Source organism: Plecotus auritus (genome assembly GCF_963455305.1).
Source record: "Plecotus auritus genome assembly, chromosome: 2".
Classification (NCBI taxonomy): Eukaryota; Metazoa; Chordata; class Mammalia; order Chiroptera; family Vespertilionidae; genus Plecotus; species Plecotus auritus.
In genome coordinates this window covers 228,060,944-228,081,543 of record NC_137771.1, presented here as the reverse complement: position 1 = coordinate 228,081,543, position 20,600 = coordinate 228,060,944, and the positions used below count along the sequence as shown (strand labels likewise).

The 20,600-nt window shown below is 42.7% G+C and overlaps 1 protein-coding gene across 6 annotated transcripts in view; it reads left to right on the top strand.

Annotated features, from left to right (window-relative positions):
- SON (SON DNA and RNA binding protein) overlaps positions 1-20,600 on the top strand; it is a 34,901-nt gene that overhangs the window by 4,137 nt on the left and 10,164 nt on the right. For 4 of the 6 annotated variants that reach the window (XR_013959939.1, XR_013959940.1, XM_080656348.1 and 1 more), the window contains exons 2-6: positions 412-578; positions 3,416-9,328; positions 11,320-11,480; positions 13,384-13,530; positions 13,707-13,895. Coding sequence is in view for 4 of the 6 variants with exons in the window: in XM_080656348.1 (XP_080512474.1) it covers positions 412-578; positions 3,416-9,328; positions 11,320-11,480; positions 13,384-13,530; positions 13,707-13,895 (6,577 nt within the window). In the remaining 2 variants the exon portion in view is untranslated. Of the gene's footprint in view, positions 1-411; positions 579-3,415; positions 9,329-11,319; positions 11,481-11,708; positions 13,212-13,383; positions 13,531-13,706; positions 13,896-13,996; positions 14,798-20,600 lie in introns of those variants that run through there. The other 2 variants (XM_080656349.1, XM_080656350.1) reach the window with 2 other exon arrangements.

Here is a 20,600-nt window from a genome sequence, read left to right as displayed (position 1 = left end):
GGCTGTAGCTTCTATTATAATGTTGTCATATATATTTGGGGGGATTTTTGATTGTGATTTTAATGACTTTTCTCTCCTGAGATAAATATGCAGGTAACTAAAATCTAATTCAGTTTATATTTCTGGGAGCATTTCATTTTTTTGAAAAAAGAAGCTTAGAAACCTGTTTTAAAGATTTTTTTCTTCACTTTCATGATCCCAAGAACTTTAATTATGTGAAAACAAAAATGTACCAACTATAAGTAGGAAGTGTTAAAGAAGTACTACTGGTAGGAAATACCATCCGAAAGTAATACAAAAATTGTGAAATGTGTTAATGTGAGGTTATTTTAATAATTGAATTACAAGTATTAATTTGTTCTATGGAATGATAAAAAATATTAATGAATTTTGATAAACTTTCTTGTCAAGTGGAAGGAGTGAAGGCCAGCTCAATGGTGAAACAAACACACCTATTGAAGGAAACCAGGCAGGTGAAGCGGCTGCCTCTGCCAGGAGCCTGCCCAATGAGGAGATAGTTCAGAAGATAGAGGAAGTCCTTTCTGGGGTCTTAGATACAGAACTCCGCTGTAAGCCAGGTAAGTTGGAGATAATCGGCTGTCTGAAAAACCTGAAGACTTTTTTAATGGTTTAACAGTAGATCTAACGTTCAGTAGACCTAAAACGTCAGTAAATTTAAGTTTTAGTTTAATTGGCTTACTGAAAATGTTTGACTCTGAAATATGAGTAATGAAGCACTGGTTTGCTTTGGGGGTGGGATACGACTTTGATTTAGTCTTATGCCTTAGTCCCAGGATTTTGAAAGCAGGTTTTCATTGAACAATTGTGTAAATGTCCATTTTGGAAGGGACAGGAGCCTGGACCACATTTGTAATGACTAAAACCCTGGGAGGTTTTATTTAAAAACCTAGTGTAGAGATTGCCTTGTTTTTGCATCTATCCCTCTTAGAAGTGCAGTGAATGCAAAGGAATCATTGCTTGGATATATAGCATTTTTGGAATTGGTTAAATAATTGATGCTTAGAAATGAAAACTTCAGAAATGAAAGTTATAATCAACTACAAAAATTACAATATCTTCATTTAGTTTTAGAAAATGAGATAGGATTTTTTCATTTTAACTTTTAGAGTTTTTTGTTTTTTAGGAATAGGATAGTCTTTTTAAAAAAATACATTTTTATTGATTTTAGAGAGGAAGGGAGAGGGAGAGAGAGAGAAACATCAGTGATGAGAATCATTGACTGGCTGCCTCCTTCATGCCTCGCAACCCAGGCGTATGCCCTTGACCGGAATCAAACCCGTGACTCTTCAGTCCGCAGGCCGACACTCTATCCACTGAGCCAAGCTGGGCTCATTTAAAATTTTTTTTAATTAAAATTTTTATTTTGGGTATAGGATATGGTTAAAAAGCAGAGACTTTAGTCATACTTAGATTCATGGGTCTAGTAACTTTTTCTTTTAACGTATTTTTATTGATTTCAGAGAGGAAGGAAGAGGAAGAGATAGAAACATCAATGATGAGAGAGAATCATTGTTCGGCTGCCTCCTGCACGCCCCATACTGGGGATCGGGCCCAAAACCTGGGCATGTGCCCATGACCAGAATCGAACCTGGGACCCTTCAGTCCACAGGCGACGTTATATCCCCTGAGCCAAACCAGCTAGGGCCTAGCAACTTTTTCTGGATTGAAGTATAACTTAGCTACCGAACAATTTGCTGCATAATAAACAATTGATAAAAACTGATTAGTTTTGTTTTGGAATAGGTCTTGTTATATGTTTTATTTTTTCCGTAACCTTAATGGACTAAGTTTATAATCAGCTTTTTCTGGGATCACTAAGATTTATCCAATTTGATACTGGCATTAGAGTAAATCCCATCTGGTTGTAAGTGGAATATAAACTACTTCTCTTCAGATAAATTGAAATACTCTTTCTTAAAAAAAATATTTTTGTTTCAGAGAGGAAAAGAGAGGGAGAAAACGTCAATGATGAGAAAATCATTGATCGGCTGCCTCCTGCATGCCTCCCACTGGGGATCGAGCCCGCAACCCAGGCATATGCCCTGACTGGGAATTGAACCGTGACCTCTTGTTCATAGGTTGATGCTCAGCCACTGAGTCACGCTGGCTGGGCAGAATGTTCTATTTTTTTTTTGTCAATCCTCACCTGAGGATTTTGAAATATTCTTAAGTTACGTGTTAAGGGCTGTAAGAAATTTGTTTCCAAAATGATTTTATTATGAGTATGTTTTTTGGCGAAACATTAAAATTGTTAGCAATTATAGAAGATTATTGTGGGAAAGGATATTATTTTTATTAGGGTGTAACAGGTGTGATTAAAATAAATTCAAGTTCCATATTGATACTTTCCATTTGTTATTCAGACTTAAGTATATAAGAGCAATCACCAGAATTCACTGTTATTCAGACTTAAGTATATAAGGGCAATCACCAGAATTCACTGTTATTCGGACTTAAGTATATAAGAGCAATCACCAGAATTCACTGAGGGCTTACTCGCACCAGGCATTGTTCTATGTACTTTGTATGTTTTCACTCCCTCATCCTTTATTCTAGGCCACAGTGTTAGTACTTTGGCCTAGTCCATTCAGCTAGTTAGTGGTGGATTGATTCAGGATTTGAAAGCAATCAGCTGGTTCCAGATCCAGTGCCATGTTACTTTCTATATAAATAGGGTTACAAAAAAAAAAAAACAATTACTTAACTATTTTTTTTAAATAGGAGAAAACAAAAATTTTAATACAAACCCATGGGGAATTCACATAAGCATGAAAATTCCACGTGGGTGTTTTTTATAGACATTCTCACAATTGATAATATGAAAGATTCATCTATAAGTGTAATTTGCTATAATTTGAGAGCTGCAGAAAATATTTGTTTTAAATTAATTTAACTGAAACATTTTAATTCTAAAGCTTTTTGTTATAAACTACGAACTTAAAAAAATTATTTTAATCCTTCCCCAAGGATATGTTTTCATTGATGTTTTTAGAGAAGCTAAGTGGGGAGGGGGAGAGAGAGAAAAATATCTGTTGGTGGTTTGCCTCCCATATGTGCCCCAACTGGGGATCACACCCATAACCAAAGTATGTGCCCTGACCAGGAATTGAATTCACAACCTTTTGGTGTGCGGGACCATGCTCCAACCAACTGAGCCACCCAGCCAGGGCATAAGCTAAGAACTTAATTTTTCACCCAATCTTTAGTTGTAGAAGTATTGGAAAAGTGTCAGTCTTCAGATAATTGGCTTATGAAAAATAGTTTATTTGGTATCTTTTTACTTAACAAGAAGTGTTATACTGTGGTGTCTTATCATGGAATGTAAATCTTGGCTTATATGATTGACCTAAAGCTACTGTGAGGAATGTTTGACAAGTAAAGATGAATTTCTCAGTTTCAGACTTGAAGGAGGCCTCCAGGAAAAGCAGGTGTGTGTCTGTGCAAACGGACCCTACCGAGGAAGTCCCCACCAAAAAGTCAAAGAAGCATAAAAAGCACAAAAATAAGAAGAAGAAAAAGAAGAAAGAAAAGGAGAAAAAGTACAAAAGGCAGCCAGAAGAATCTGAGCCCAAGCCGAAATCACACCCTGAAGAGAACATGTATTTAGAATCAGATTCCTTTTTGAAGTTGGATTCCGAGCCTTCAGCAGTGGCACCGGAGCACCCTGGAAGAGCCTTTGGGCTGTCTGAGGGCACTGAAACGCCGGCAGTGGTGCTGGAGCCTCCTGTAGCAGCAATGGAGGTGTCGCAGCCACACACCCTGGAAACTCTGAAGCCGGCTGCAAAGCCCGCAGAACTGTCCGTTGCATCTACATCAGTAACCTATGTGCAGTCAGAGCAGTCTGTGGCCCTAGCGCTGGAACCACCCATGACAAAGATTCTGGATTCTTTTTCAACAGCACCGGTGTCTACTACCACAGCAGTGCTGAAGTCACCTGAGCCAGTTGTCACAATGTCAGTGGAGTATCCGATGAAGTCTGTGCTGAAACCTCTGGAGTGCACATCTCCAGAGCCATCAAAGACCATATTGGAGCCTCCAGTAGCAAAAGTGCTAGAGCCATCAGAAACCCTTGTGGCATCATCACAGACACCTGTTGAGGTACACCCTGAGCCAAGCACATCGACAGCAATGGATATTCCAGAGTCTTCTGAAACCGAAGACCTGAGATTGCCAGAGCAGCCTGCAGAAGTACCATCGGAGACTGCAGATTCAGCCATGACAAGACCCCAGGAGTTGCTGGAGCTACCCAAGCCCACAGCGTTGGAGCTGCCGGAGTCGTCGGTGGCCTCAGCGATGCAGTTGCCGGGGCCACCTGCGACGTCCATGCCGGAGTTGCAGGGGCCCCCTGTGACTCCCGGGCTGGAGTTACCTGGGCCCTCTGCTACCCCGGTGCCAGAGTTGCCAGGGCCCCCTTCTACCCCAGTGCCTGAGTTGCTAGGGCCCCCTGCGACAGCAGTGTCTGAGTTGCCGGGGCCCTCGGTGATATCAGTGCCTCAGTTGTCGCAGGAATTGCCAGGGCTTCCAGCACCATCCATGGGGTTGGAGCCAACACAGGAGGTACCAGAGCCGCCTGTGATGGCACAGGAGTTGCCAGTGCAGCCTGCGGTAACAGTAGCAATGGAGTTGACCGAGCAACCTGCGACGACGACAGAGTTGGAGCAGCCTGTGGGGATGACAGCGATGGAACATCCTGGGCAGCCTGAGGTGACAACAGCAACGTTGCTGGGGCAGCCTGAGGCAGCGATGGTGCTGGAGTTGCCAGGGCAACCAGTGGCAACGACAGCGCTGGAGTTGCCGGGGCAGCCTTCGGTGGCGGGGGTGTCCGAGTTGCCAGGGCTGCCTTCGGCAACTAGGGCACTGGAGTTGTCTGGGCAGCCTGTGGCAGCTGGGGCACTGGAGTTGCCGGGGCAGCTCATGGCAGCTGGGGCGCTGGAGTTCTCGGGGCAGTCTGGGGCAGCTGGAGCACTGGAGCTTTTGGGGCAGCCTCTGGCAACAGGGGTTCTGGAGTTGCCAGGGCAGCCTGGGGCGCCAGAGTTGCCTGGGCAGCCTGCGGCAACTGTGGCGCTGGAGATCTCTGTTCAGTCTGTGGTGACAACGGAGCTGTCAACGATGACCGTGTCGCAGTCCCTGGAGGTGCCCTCGACGACAGCGCTGGAATCCTATAATACGGTAGCACAGGAGCTGCCTACTACATTAGTGGGGGAGACTTCTATAACAGTAGGAGTGGATCCCTTGATGGCCCAAGAATCCCATATGTTAGCTTCTAACACCATGGAGACCCATATGTTAGCGTCCAACACCATGGACTCCCAAATGCTAGCGTCCAACACCATGGACTCCCAGATGCTAGCATCCAACACCATGGACTCCCAGATGCTAGCGTCCAGCTCCATGGACTCCCAGATGCTAGCATCCAGCTCCATGGACTCCCAGATGCTAGCGTCCAGCTCCATGGACTCTCAGATGCTAGCGTCCAGCTCCATGGACTCCCAAATGTTAGCAACCAGCTCCATGGACTCCCAGATGCTAGCGTCCAGCTCCATGGACTCCCAGATGCTAGCGTCCAGTTCCATGGACTCCCAGATGTTAGCAACCAGCTCCATGGACTCCCAGATGTTAGCAACCAGCTCCATGGACTCCCAGATGTTAGCAACCAGCACCATGGACTCCCAGATGTTAGCAACTAGCTCTATGGATTCTCAGATGTTAGCATCTGGCACTATGGACTCTCAAATGTTAGCTTCCGGCACCATGGACGCGCAGATGTTAGCGTCTGGTACCATGGATGCCCAGATGTTAGCATCTAGTACCCAAGATTCTTCTATGCTGGGTTCAAAATCTCCTGATCCCTACAGGTTAGCTCAGGATCCTTACAGGTTAGCTCAGGATCCCTATAGGTTAGGTCATGACCCTTATAGGCTAGGTCATGATGCCTATAGATTAGGGCAAGACCCTTATAGATTAGGCCATGATCCCTACAGACTAACTCCTGATCCCTATAGGATGTCACCTAGACCTTATAGGATAGCACCCAGGTCCTATAGGGCCGTTCCCAGACCTTACAGGTTAGCACCTAGACCCCTGATGTTAGCATCTAGACGTTCTATGATGATGTCCTATGCTGCAGAACGTTCTATGATGTCATCTTATGAACGCTCTATGATGTCTTATGAGCGGTCTATGATGTCCCCTATGGCTGAGCGCTCCATGATGTCGGCCTATGAACGCTCTATGATGTCAGCCTATGAGCGCTCTATGATGTCCCCTATGGCCGAGCGCTCCATGATGTCAGCTTACGAGCGCTCTATGATGTCAGCCTATGAGCGCTCTATGATGGCTGACCGATCAATGATGGCTGACCGGTCTATGATGTCATCTTACTCTGCTGCCGACCGGTCTATGATGTCATCGTATTCTGCAGCTGACCGAACTATGATGTCATCTTATACTGCTGATCGTTCAATGATGTCTATGGCAGCTGATTCTTACACCGATTCTTATACTGATACATATACAGAGGCATATATGGTGCCACCCTTGCCTCCTGAAGAGCCTCCAACAATGCCACCGTTGCCACCTGAAGAGCCACCAATGACACCCCCATTGCCTCCCGAGGAACCACCGGAGGGCACAGCATTGCCCACTGAGCAGTCAGCATTAACAGCTGAAAATACTTGGCCTACTGAGGTGCCAACATTACCTCCTGAAGAGTCTGTATCCCTGCCTGAACCTCCTGTGAGTCAAAGTGAGATTTCGGAGCCTTCGGTAGTGCCTGCTAATTATTCAGTGTCAGCATCAGAGCCTTCAATGTTAGCATCAGAGGCTGCCGTGACTGTTCCAGAGCCACCACTGGAGCCAGAGTCTGCGGTTGCATCAACACCCATGGAGACTGCTGCAATAACAGAAGAGCATGAAGTTCCAGAGAGACCAGGGACTTACATGGTCTCTGAAACTACCATGATGGCAGCTGAACCAGCTATGTTGACATCAGAGCCTTCTATCATGTCAGAGACAGCAGAAACCTTTGATTCCATGAGAGCTCCAGGACATGTTGCCTCAGAGGTATCTGTGTCCCTCCTGGAGCCTGCAGTAACTATTCCAGAGCCATCACAGAGCGCTCTAGAGCTGTCAGCCATGGCCATCTCAGAGCTACCCTCCGTGGCTGCCCCAGAGCCCCCAGCTGTGGCTGTCCCGGAGTCCCCAGCTGTGGCCGTCCCTGAGCCCCTAGCCGAGGCTGTCCCAGAGCCCCCAGCCGAGGCTGTCGGAGATCTCTCAGCTGAGGTCCCGGAGCCCCTGGCTGTGACTGTCCCTGGGCCACTGGCCATGGCTGTACTGGAGCCATCACCTGAGGCTGTCCCCGGGCCCGTGGCCTTGGTTGAGCCAGAGCACGTTACCATTCCTGTGCCAGTTGTTTCTGCCCCGGAGCCTGCTGTACCTGTCCTGGAACCAGCAGTGTCAGTTCAGCCTAACAGTAATTCAGAACCACCTGTTGCTGTCCAAGAATCTACAGTGACAGTTGCAGAGCCTGCTGTCGCTGTCTCAGAGCAGACTCAAATAATACCAACTGAGATGGTTTTAGAGTCTCCATCTGTGTTGCTGAAGTCTGGTGTTATAACAGGAATGAATTTAATATCTACGTATCAAGATCTTACTCCAGAGATTGGTATGCAGGAGGTTTCCATGAACTCAGATGAAGAGCCACAAGCTGAAGAGCACCTGAAGAATGACTCTTACGAAAGTGAACATGGTATAAATAGAGACCTTGATATAAATAATCATTTAATTGCTAAAGAGATGGAACATAGCACAATGTCCACTGCCAGCCCTGGTGCTGTTGGTGAAACTGGTGAGGAGAGAATTTTGGCCATCAGTGAGACTAAACAATGCACAGTATTGGATACCTGCCCTAGTGTTGGTGAGGCTGATGTAGCAGGAACTCTATCTTCTGCTGGTCCTTTTGCTGTTGAACCTGATACATTGGGAACTAGTAAGGGTATTGAATTTGCCCCGGTATCTGCTCTCAGTTCAGTTAGTAAATATGATGTTGAAGTATCTTTAACTACTCAAGATAGTGAACACGACATGGTCATTTCCACCAGCCCCAGTGGTGGTAGTGAGGCTGACATAGAGGGACCTTTGCCTGCTAAAGACATTCATCTTGACCTGCCATCTAATAACTTCATTAGCAATGACACAGAAGGACCATTACCTGTAAAAGGGAGTGACCAGACATTAGCAGTCGCTCTCAGCCCTAAGGAAAGTAGTGAAGAGAAAGAGGTACCACCCCCTACTCAAGAGACAGTGTCTGAATCTGGATTTCCTGCCAATATTGAAGATCTTAACGAAGCAGATTTAGTGAGACCGTTACTTCCTAAGGACATGGAACGTCTTACAAGCCTCAGAGCTGGTATTGAAGGACCTTTACTTGCAAGTGAAGAACGTGACAAATCTGCTGCCAGTCCAGTGGTAATTAGTATACCAGAAAGAGCTTCAGAGTCCTCTTCAGAGGAAAAAGACGATTATGAGATTTTTGTGAAAGTTAAGGACACACATGAAAAAAGCAAGAAAAAGAATCGTGATAAAGGTGAGAAAGAAAAGAAAAGAGACTCTTCATTAAGATCTCGAAGTAAGCGGTCCAAGTCTTCAGAACACAAATCACGCAAGCGTACCAGTGAATCTCGTTCTAGGGCAAGGAAGAGATCATCTAAGTCCAAGTCTCGTCGCTCTCAAACACGTTCAAGGTCACGTTCAAGACGCAGAAGGAGGAGCAGCAGGTCAAGATCTAAGTCTAGAGGAAGGCGATCTGTATCTAAAGAGAAGCGCAAAAGGTCTCCGAAGCACAGATCCAAGTCCAGGGAAAGAAAAAGAAAAAGATCAAGCTCCAGGGATAATCGGAAAACAGTGAGAGCTCGGAGTCGAACCCCAAGTCGGCGGAGTCGGAGTCACACTCCGAGTCGTCGAAGAAGATCTAGATCTGTGGGGAGAAGGAGCTTTAGCATTTCCCCAAGCCGACGGAGCCGCACTCCAAGCCGAAGGAGCCGCACCCCAAGCCGACGGAGCCGAACCCCTAGCCGACGGAGCCGAACCCCTAGCCGACGGAGCCGAACTCCTAGCAGACGGAGCCGAACTCCTAGCAGACGGAGAAGATCAAGGTCTGTGGTAAGAAGACGAAGCTTCAGTATATCACCAGTCAGGTTACGGCGATCACGAACACCCTTGAGAAGAAGGTTTAGCAGATCTCCCCTCCGACGTAAACGATCCCGATCTTCGGAAAGAGGCAGATCACCTAAACGTCTGACAGATTTGAGTAAGTTATTTGAAAACGTAATGGTTTAAATCTGAGTTTTTCCTGCTCTTTGAGTCAAATGGAATATTTTGGGTTATTGGTTTAGGGTTACTATTTCTCTTTAAGTTTTTTTAATTAGCTAAGCTTGTGGTTAGGAAATGTAGGGATAAGTACTCGTGTAGTTTGAGTTCAAAGACCTCCTTTGGAGGATGGTAGAACCAAGGTGGTCCCATACTTGAACGTTCTACTTTGCTTGAACCCGTAACCAGAAATGGAAGTAGAAGTCCAGTTAAGTACAAGGCTGGTATATGCTCAGATTGTTATTGGATGTGTTTCAACATCAATCTTTACAAATAAGCCTGCGGTTACAGTATTTCTTCTTAGGTCAGTTACATGTCTTAAAATGGCAATATCGGACCCTTAAATGTTTGTGTAGGAAATTCTAATGGTATAATGGGTAGTGGAAGTGCATAGGGAATTTTGTATGTGGGGAGTTATTTACCTGGGTAAAATAAAGTGATATTGAAGCGAATTTAATAGTCTTCCTTAAGAAAAAAAGTGCTCTAGTGTCCCTGATTTTAAGAAGTGCACATAGATGGTTAAAGCTTGTGGGAAAATGCATGACTACCTACAGAAATAATGCATAATTATTATCCCAGTAGTTGGACATTTCCAAGTTAGTGTTGTCTAAAGAAAAAGACGCCTAGATGGTGTGGCTCAGTGGATAGAGCATCGGCCTGTGGACCGAGGGTCCTGGGTTTGATTCTGGTCTAGGGCATGCATATACCTTGGTTGCAGGCTTCTCCCCTACCCAGGCCCTGGTTGGGGCACGTGCAGGAGGCAGCCACTTGATGTGTTTCTCTCACATCAATATTTCTGTCTTTCCCACTCTCTCTAAAAGATCAACAGAAAAATATCCTCGGATGAGGATTAGCAACAACAAAAAGACCCTAACAGAACAATAGAGGAGAATGCATTCAGTTCAACAAAAAGTTTTGAGTTCTTTTTTTATTCCAAGTAGAGGAATAATATTTAATTCCGAAGCGATTACAAGTTAGTAGAGGAGACATGGATAAAATACATGTGTGTCTCTTTTGCCAAATAGTGAAACTGCCCAAGAGAGCAGCCTGTTACGATTGCTGTAAGTACCGGTGAGGTGAGGCACCTGGAAAGCGCGGTGGAGAGGAATGTGAAATCTGACTGAAGACTGGTTAGAAATGGTGACACTTGAATTGGGATCAGGTGGTTTATAAGTGGTTTAAAATGGCAGATATTTGAAGAAAAATAAATTTTTAAAGATTTCTTTTTAAGAGGGAGAGCAAAGCATTGATAGGCTGTCTCTTGCACACCCCTTACTGGGACCAAGCCTGAAACACAGGCATGTGCCCTGGTCAGGAATTGGACCTGCAGCCTTTTGGTAGACGGAATGACAGTCAACTGAGCCACACTGGCAGGGGAAAAGGAAAGTAATTTTAAGGGCATGAAATTTTGGAAAACTTAAAGTAGGTTTGGGCAGGTATGGATCTTCTGGCAGGTATGTGGCAAGGTGGTTGTAGTTACATTTAGTATTTTCTATGGTATTGGCATGGGAACCTAAAAGTGGACCTAATTGTTTTTTAAAAAAATATTTTTTTATTGATTTCAGAGAGGAAGGAAGAGAGAGAGAGAGAGAGAGAGAGAGAGAGAAACATCGGTGATGAGAATCATTGATCAGCTGCCTCCTGCATGTCTACTGGGGTTCGAGCTGGCAACCTGGACATGTGCCCTGACCTGGAATTGAACCGTGACTTCCTGGTTCATAGGCTGATGCTCAACCACTGGGCCACACCAGTCAGGCTCGACTTAATTTAAATAGGCATTCTCTTAGAAACTTGGAGTCAAAGAGTGATTTGATCACTGTTGTAAGTTAGGGCAGAAAGTTGATGTATTCAGTTTGTTAGCATATAGAACGTTAGATAATACAAAACACTAGCCTTTTGGGAAAACGGCTGCTTCTGTTTTTCCTCTTACAGATAAGGCTCAGTTACTTGAAATAGCCAAAGCCAACGCGGCTGCCATGTGTGCTAAGGCTGGTGTTCCTTTGCCGCCAAACCTAAAGCCCGCGCCGCCACCGTCCATAGAAGAGAAAGTTGCTAAGAAGTCCGGAGGAGCTACTATAGAAGAACTAACGGAGGTAAGCCAGACAGAATTTGTTTCAATTCTTAAGTGGATTATTCCAGTGATGTTACTCTGGAGCGTGCCAAAACCCGAATTGTGGGCTGAACTGATAATGGCTGGCACCGAGTGGCCAAAACCCGAAATACAGGTGTGGCAGCGGCAGAAGCTCTGTTTAGCAGGCCATTATCCGGGCTGGCTAAGCTCCGCTAGCTAAAAGTTACTTCCCATTACTTTTGCTTTCCAGTTTTAGAAGCCAAACTGACTGAGGAGTGGGACGGTTCGTTTGAATGGAGGAGGTGTTGAGTGAGCAACACGCAGAAGCTCGCCTACAGTTTCGTTTCCATTCACGACGTGTTCACTGATCGCCACGAGTGTACTGCATATACGCAAAGACACAGACAATCTTCAGAAATGATCTTTTGCCACCGGAGCTTGGAAATTAATGAGAATAGCTGGCCATTGCCTGAAAGGAACTTCTTTCGCATCATCATTTCGGGTTTTGGCTGTTTGGTACCAGCCATTGGTGATAATGGCCGGCCATTATCAGTTCTTCCTTGCGGTTCGGGTTTTGGCAGTAACATATATTTTAAACACACTTATTTTTGTTCTTAAGAATTTGATCTTTTCAAATGAGGCTTGTTTTTGGCTTTGTTTTATTAATATTATTTTGTTTGTTTTCGGGGCGGGGGGAGGATGCTGAAATATTGCTGCTAGGATCCAGAAATACCACACCGTTTCATATATTGAAACTTGCTATCGGCTAGCCTTATGCCAGCCTGCCACTGTCAATATATTCTGTTCCCCTGGGTTACAAGCGTAGCATACTCTGTTTTTGGCTAAATGAGCTTTTTATCCTATTGTAATATTTTCAATTGATAATGGATGTGACATTCTGCTTGTAAAGAGACAAGTCCACCCAGATTTACTCTGACCTTTTTATAAAGCCAGGCAATGGGGTCTGTTCCTTCGGACAGGAAGGAATTGACTTTGCTTTATGTGTCAGACCTCATCCATGACACCCCTCTCCATCATGCCTTACTTTCCAATCTTGAGTTCTAGTCCTTTAGAGACTCAACCTGCAAGACATTTATGGAGAGATACTACCATCCAACCCAATTGCAGTGTTCCATTTTACCGGACCTTTGGGGATCATAAAGTTTCTTAATCTGTTTCATCGTTTAGATTTACTACAACACGAATTACAACTTTTTTTTTAATTGAAGGACCTAGTAAAGGCTTTTATTGTTTGCTTATCAAACCCCAACTCCTTACCCGAAACCTATGAACACAGTGTTTCCCTGTTTTTATCCTCCTCCTTAGCCCTCTTGTCCCTCCTAATAAGTTTCTTCTCACTTTTTTTTTTTTTTGCCACCACCTGGCTAGGACCAGCTTCTTTTCCTTTCCCTGCCAGTCCTTGTGCTCAGCTATGAAAATCTGGCTTTGAACCCCTCAAGGACTGTTCTTTGATCATCACATCCTGCCTGGTCCTCTTCTCCCCTCCACTTCTGTTCTCTCGGCACTTATGTACTCAGTTGGCATTTTATCAGTTTGCACTTGTTGCTTGTGTTGCTCTGTAAAAGCGTTCCTCAGTTACTTCATGTGTGTGTATTCTGTCTCCTACACTAGATTGTAAGCTCCTCGGGAGCAGGGACCATGTCTTCTACTTTTTTGTATCCCCTGGACAGTGCCCAGTACAGTGCTCTGCACATAGTAGGTGCTCAATAAATGTTGTGGACTGACTGACCAGCTAGAGTGTGTGTAAATAATACTAACAAGCCAAGTTTCCTATCTATGACCCATCATTAATCTTGTTTTAGTTTTGAAAAGTTGATTTTATGTGGTTTTCATTCTTTTAAGAAAGAACATTTTATATTTTACCTAAAGTGTAAGATTTACCTTGTTTGTTTTTACTTTTTAAGAAATGCAAACAGATTGCACAGAGTAAAGAAGATGATGATGTAATAGTGAATAAGCCTCATGTTTCGGACGAAGAGGAAGAAGAACCTCCTTTTTATCATCATCCCTTTAAACTCAGTGAACCCAAACCCATTTTTTTCAACCTGAATGTGAGTATTAGTGTTTATGGAATGATTAAAACAGCAGAACTTATGGAACTTTTAAATATTTAAGTAAATAAGACTCCAATGGACTTTAGCTTAACTTTTGAATTAAATTCTGAGAAGTAAAGAACGAAGTCATTTTGAGACTGTTGAACGGTAATTAAGAAACTTGACTTTTTCAGATCGCTGCAGCCAAGCCCACTCCTCCAAAAAGCCAGGTCACGTTAACAAAAGAGTTCCCTGTGTCGTCTGGATCTCAGCACCGGAAGAAGGAAGCGGACAGCGTGTACGGAGAGTGGGTTCCTGTGGATAAAAACGGGGAAGAAAACAAAGACGACGATAATGTTTTCAGCAGCAACCTGCCCTCTGAGGTGAGTAAGAGGAATATTATGTGTTTTTCTTTTGTTATACCTGAATCTGCCATTTCATTGTTACTTTATATCTGATTTGGATTCTGTTTCACTCTTCTTAGGGCCGGGGTAAACGGCAGGGCCGGGTTAAACGACAGATGAAACAACCCGCAGCTTCTCATTTGACAGTAACTCGATGCAATTCACTTTGTGGAACCAAGCCACAAAGTGAAAAGCATCGAATTGCAGAGAACAGTGTGGTCACATCCCTTCCCAACATTGGGCCCTCCTTGCACTTGTGGGAAGGCAGCCCCCGGTACAACTACTTAGCTTCCCGTTTTGCTTCAAGGCTTTATAGCTCTAGATTTTGGTGGTAGCAGACGTACCGGGTGGAGGGCTTGAGCGGACAGAGGCAGATCCTCAGGTTCAACACAAGAAGTGGATTGGAAAAGGTCATTGCAGGCTGACGGGAGCGTCTCGAATACATAGCCTATTGCCCTTAAATGATGGTTCCTTCCTGTTCCTCTGGGTTGTCAGACAGCCTTTAATTTTACCCTTTTCCCTTCCCTGTGCTCCCGCGGCCCTCTGGAATTCTTGTGTTTAACCTAATGCTCAGCCTGGTGTGCTCCGTTCCCTTCTCCTTTCCCTTTTTGCTTCTAATGAAAGTTGGAGAAGTGGAATGCACACCTTGGAATTTTCACGAGGCTATAGTTGTATCTTGTCATGATGCAGTAATAACGCCAAGTGTCAAAACAACCCCGTTAAAATGCCACCTGATTTAAATAATGTGCTGCTAAATATAGTGCACAGGAAAACAGCAAGACTGTATATATATGTAAATATATATATATATATGTACCTTTGTATGTATCTCTGTATCTGTACCTTTGCTGTATCTTTTAATAAACAGTTTACTTTTATTTAACTTGTTGTGCAAAATCACGCTTGGGGGATACGGGAGGGTGGAGACTTACTAGGGGCGGGTGGGAGTTTTAAAAATACCATAGACTAGTCATCACCTCCTGCCTTTGTTTCCAAAGCCCAGACATTGTCCAAGGACTGGGTTAGATGCCGATGCCCTTACAGTGTGAGACTTCTGCCCCACTCCCTTCCTTGCAGTTCTGGGAGATGCAGGTTAGAGACCTGTACTCTCCACCTCAGGTTCTGTTTATCGCCCTTATGGTCATCTTCCACTAAACACCGCTAGTATTAGAAATCAGAAAGTGAACAGAACCCAAATCAGAAACGTTTTCCCCTGAGCTATTCACAGGTGACATTTTCACTGTGTTCGTGGGGGGTTTGACCTGGAGCGTTTTACAGGAGAAAAGTTAGGTACAGCGAGGCTGACTGGACAGGATAACTAGCCGGTATAACTTACAGCCACCAGTGATGACCAATGTCACATGGGGCTCAAAAACGGAAGCAAGTTAGGCCATCGCCAGTGAGGTTGGGGTGGCTGGGTTGGATATCACCAGTGAGGTTGGGGTAGCTGGTGTGGATAGTATTTTATTGAAACCACCGGATTGGCCAGTTGCTAATCCCCAAATCCGGGTACCTGCACATCTTAACAGGGAAAGGGGTAACTGATATTTGCAACTAACTTAAACTTTGTAGTAGTTGAATATCACTCATGGTAAGAGGGCTAAACAGACTTAGAAATTATGATTCATATGCTTTTAGTAATTTCTTACAGATTACGCATTTAACAGAGTTGGAAAAAACTTTGTAGGGTGATGATGTGAGAAATATTTTCTGATAGAATGAAGCCCTAGAAATACTACAAAATTCCAAGGGGGGTTTCTGAGAAGATAGTGACTATAACTACTCAAGTGCTGAGTGAATGCTGCTGAACATTTCTTTTCGAGAGTTTCTATGTACATCTACTTAGGTATTTATATTAGAAATTTAGTGCTCAGCCAAGTTTAGTCTTAACACTGATGGGGGGGGGGCGGGTGCTTTAGTCTTGGCATCATGGTTGTCAGAGATTAATTAAAAGTTGAGAATAATTATTTCAAAGAAATTTCAGGGGGAAAGGTGGGTATTCAGATTTTATAATAAGTATAAAGGAGTGTTTTATTAAAGCAGGAGGGGAAAAGCTTCTGTTCCTAAAGCCACATAAATAGAGCCGATTTTTCCTTCGGGAGGATGTACACAACTTTTTGATATTAGAACTCTAAGCTAGCTTCTTAGAAGATTAGGCTCAAACAATATATAGGTAAACTTTAATTTTAAGCAAAACAATCCCAAAATTTTAGGAAAAGGGACAGGATCTCTCCTCCCCCTCCACCCCCTCATCCCCCTCAGGTCTCTGTAGCAATATAAAACACCTAGAGGAAATGTTCATATAAAATGTTTAGTTCTAGTTATTTAGCTGTGTCTTAGAAATATACTGTTTTTAAGGTTGATGTTCTATATACCAGTGTTTGTGGAATACTATTAGTGACATTTTATGAGAGCATCAGCGCTCTCCATTCCCTGTCGGGTGTAAAGTCTTAGGCAAAGGTCACAGATTTGGTCTTAGCTTTGCTATAATCCTTAATCCCTTCCATTGTCTTGCTCTTTGACATAACTGGATAGACGTGGATGGATCAACAAATCCATTTCTTATGGATTGTCAACTCATCACATTGTGTGTGCTCTACTGCCAAATCATCATCGTAGGACGTAGCCAACCAGCATCATCGACAGTAAAGAATGACTACAGGATTTTGACCATATTTGTGTGAATCTGGTTGATAAACAATGAACAGAAAAAATGTTGGAAAACTAATATTTAAAAAATGGTCCTCAGGGCCATTAATTCTTGGTAATAAAGCTAGCAAAGACTTACTGGGTAGAAGATTTAAATGTAATCTCTGACAAAACTTCCTTGGGTTTGCTATCAAGCACAGATACTTTAGAGGTCCGGAAGTTGCCCTCCCTTAGGGTCTAGTGATACTCCATGTGCAGGTAACTGTTTTGTCTTAGGCTGGGGGCTTGGTTTTTATTACTGAGGAATATTTCCACATCCCCGTGGAGCTACAAATCTCTGTGTTTAGAAGCTCTAGATTGATAAAATTTTTAGTTTAAGTTCTTGAGGCAAGATGAAAATTTCCATTGGAAATGGAGCACATAGTTCCTAGCGTCCTGCAATGTAAAGACAGCCGTGTTGTTCATTCTCTCCTTGGGCGGAATTACCTCTGAATTTCCTTAAGCCAGTAGGTTGTTTTTCTGTTATAATTCATTCAGTTTAAATGTATAAGTTAAACCTAAGCATTGCACGAAATTATTTTATTTGATAAAAACATCCATAATTCACCTTTTAAAACTAATCAGACACATCTAACAACTGAAAGGTTCTCGATTTAATAGTGCGGCTTTTGTTTCTGTAGTTGTCATTTTCTTTTATAACTGAACTTCTGTACTTTTGCTGAATATTTTAAAATCACGTTTTATATATAGATCATGTTTTTCTTACAGTTCCACTATAATTAAAATTTTTCTTTTATGCTGTCTTCGAGATACCTGCAATTACCTGTGTAGAAAATAATTTTCATTTTATATCCTTTCATTGTCTTTTTAAGAAACACTTAGTATATTTGTTCTATCTATGTAAGCAGATTAACAAAAGGGGGAAATAAATTGACTTAAAAGTTTGTTTTTTGTTTAAGGGGTGGTGGTGGGAGGGAAGAGAGAAACATTGATGTGTGAGAGAGACACACATCGATTAGTTGCCTCCCAAATTGCCCCGACCAGTGGCAGGAATCAGACCTACAACCCAGGTATGTGCCCTTGACTGGGAATTGAACCTGAGACCTTTGTGCGCAGGCCCACGCTAACCACTGAGTCCGGCCAGGGCAACTTAGAAGGATTTTTCAATAAGATAGAGAACATACATTTATAACTTAAGGCCCTGAAATGCATCTTACATGGTGCTAATGATGTTACATATTTTACTATTGCTCATCCCTTTTTGGGGGGCGGGGTTCAGTGAGGAAGGACACTGGTGGGGATAGAGCATGGCTGTCTCAGTACAGCTGTGCGGCAGCCCGAGGCCAGGCCCTGCTGCAGGGAGGCGACTCTGCCTGCTCTGGTCTGATCCACTCCGCTGCCCGCACTGCCCTCCCTCCAGACCCCCAGCCGGGGAGCACCGTCCTCAGGGGAAAGGCGGGGTGCTCCCCCACCGCCCTTTCAGGTTACAGAAGACGTAACCTGTTGTCAGTGAAACAAAATAACCTGAATGGGTTTGCATTAATGCGAGAAGGGGGTTATTCAGAACACTTAAGTAGATTTCATATTTTAGAACAAGTCCTGGGGAAGAGGAAATTAAATATTTTCCTCATTATAATGTCTGGAATGTTATTACAGAAGTATAATTATGCTTTAGATAATTACACTTCATACATTAGGTTGAAAGTCTATAGTGTATCTATTGAAACACGGCTTGCTGACGACATCCTGATAAAGTGTTCTATAGGATTTAAGTTTTTTCCTTGGTTTTTATAAGGCCTTTTGGTATCATTTTGGTACCTTTCACACATTCCTGTTTCTGAGCAACATTAAAAGATGGTGAGGCTCTAAGGCTTCACTGTATAATGTAGGTTACTCCATACTGTCTGTGTATGTGTACTCCAGTACAGAAGCCATTAGCCACTGAGAAGTCAAGTTGCCTCACTGCACTGGCCACATTTCAAGTGCCATTAGCTGTCACTAGGAAGTTCCATTGGACGTTGCTCATGTAAAGGGTAGCTGTGATTTTATACTGACATGAAATGTTTGGCCTAGCCCATGAATATCAATGCTTTGTGGATTATATAATTGCCTTTCATGCATTATTGTATATCCTGCATTACCTGGAAACGTGGGAAATGTGCTTTTTGATGCAAACTCTTAAGGTCCTTTAAGAGGGTAAGATACCCCAGATTCATTCTGAATATATTTCTTCACATTTAAAAAGATATGAAATGAATAGTCAAATTATTATTTAATAAAGTTTTGACATGATCTTACAGCTAACTTGCTAAGCCTGTTGAAGAATAAATGAAATGATATTACCTCAGCAGAAAACTGGTTGTAATTTTCTCTTACGGAAATTTGTATTAAGCATCCAAGGTTGCTATGTTAAAGTTCTCTTCAGAATGTGATGTGAATTTGACATAACATATTACTGAGATGTGAAAGAAGTTGCATCCTGGGGATAAGTGATGAAGCATTAGGTTACCTGTTTCCACAATAAAGGCTTAAAGAGAAAAAAGTGTGAAGATATAGAATGTCTTCAGGAGGATGAATTCAGAGAGAGGTAGATTCACTTGGTTTCCCGTTGGGAAGGATTAATTTTGTTCTAGAAGAGTTGGAGTTTTCAGAGCCACATTAATTACTGTGTGTGTGTGTGGCTGGTTTATAGCTGGAGGTGGGGTCAGGGATTGGGAATGGCTGGTTGGTAGGTAGATTGCCCCCACTATCCCCTGAGTTTAGGCTTTTAGAATGAAACCCTATTACTAACATACCTAGACAGCTATGAGACCCAAAGTAATTCTGACAAGGGTAGTGAACAATACTGAAGGTATATTCTGTGGACCTTTTAAAATTCCATCAATAATCCCTAGAGTTTTAGGAAACACTGAGGTAGGCCGAAGGAATATAAATTCTGACCAGAAAGTCCCAGCAGTCAGAATTCTAATAGAAATAAAAAGTGAAAATATAAAAAGTTTTGTAGCTTGTTAGTCTGACTTCTTACAGGCCCCCAAAATAATTCTAATTAGTGTGGGTAATTTATTAAGTTGACTAAGAAATTAAGATCTTCATTTATGAGGTCTATAAATAGTTTAGTAAATATAGAATGAATTCAGTTTAATTATGCTTTCATTTTAAGATAATGTACAAGAATCTATACGTTGTGCTACTTTGTAAGAAAGTCCTTAATTTTGTTAAAGAAATATTAGTGAACTAGGAATGATAGGGTGATTAAAGCGCTCTGAAGTTAGGAAAAGAAAGGTTAGTAATCCTTATGCATGAGGTAGAATTATTCTCTCTTAGTCATACACCCTTCTCTTAGATATAGGTCTTATTTTGAAAGAAGTCTTATACGCAATATACAATGAAATTACAGGTAGCCTTTACTTAGCTTTTTAAACAGATCCTTAGCTGTGAACTTACTTTTCTATCATACTCATGCAGTACTTAATAATTATTCTTTGTACATTAATATAGGGAAGCCATCCCTGACACACTGCATTTTCCAAAAATGAATTTTCTTGGGTGAAATAACTAGGAAATATTAATGGATTATGTTGTGTTAGAAGAAAAAAAGTATTAATAACTGGTTAGTTGATACAGATCCACCTGCACTCTTAATATTAGAACAAAAAACATCAGATACTTACTCACTTGATGGTTTTTTCCTTCTGTGGTTGAGCCTTCCATAAACCTGACAAATTGGGAATTTGCCCTAAAGATTACCTTGAAGAATTTTCCTGGACATTATGAAAATGTTTTTAAAGTTAAATCATTGTCACTTGCTTAGCATAAGGTTTTTACAGGTAGACTATGAACTTGGAAAAGGACTTGAGACTTTTCAAACATGTCTCAACTTTAAGTGTTTTATGTGTACCTCCCCCCGAAATATTTTATCTGGTCATGAATGTACATAAAGCGAAAAGAGGTCCATTTATTTACATAATGAGTATTTGGATAAAAGTTAGTTCTTAAGACGGAACTGCCAGGTGAAGAGATCTGCACAGGAGCAGA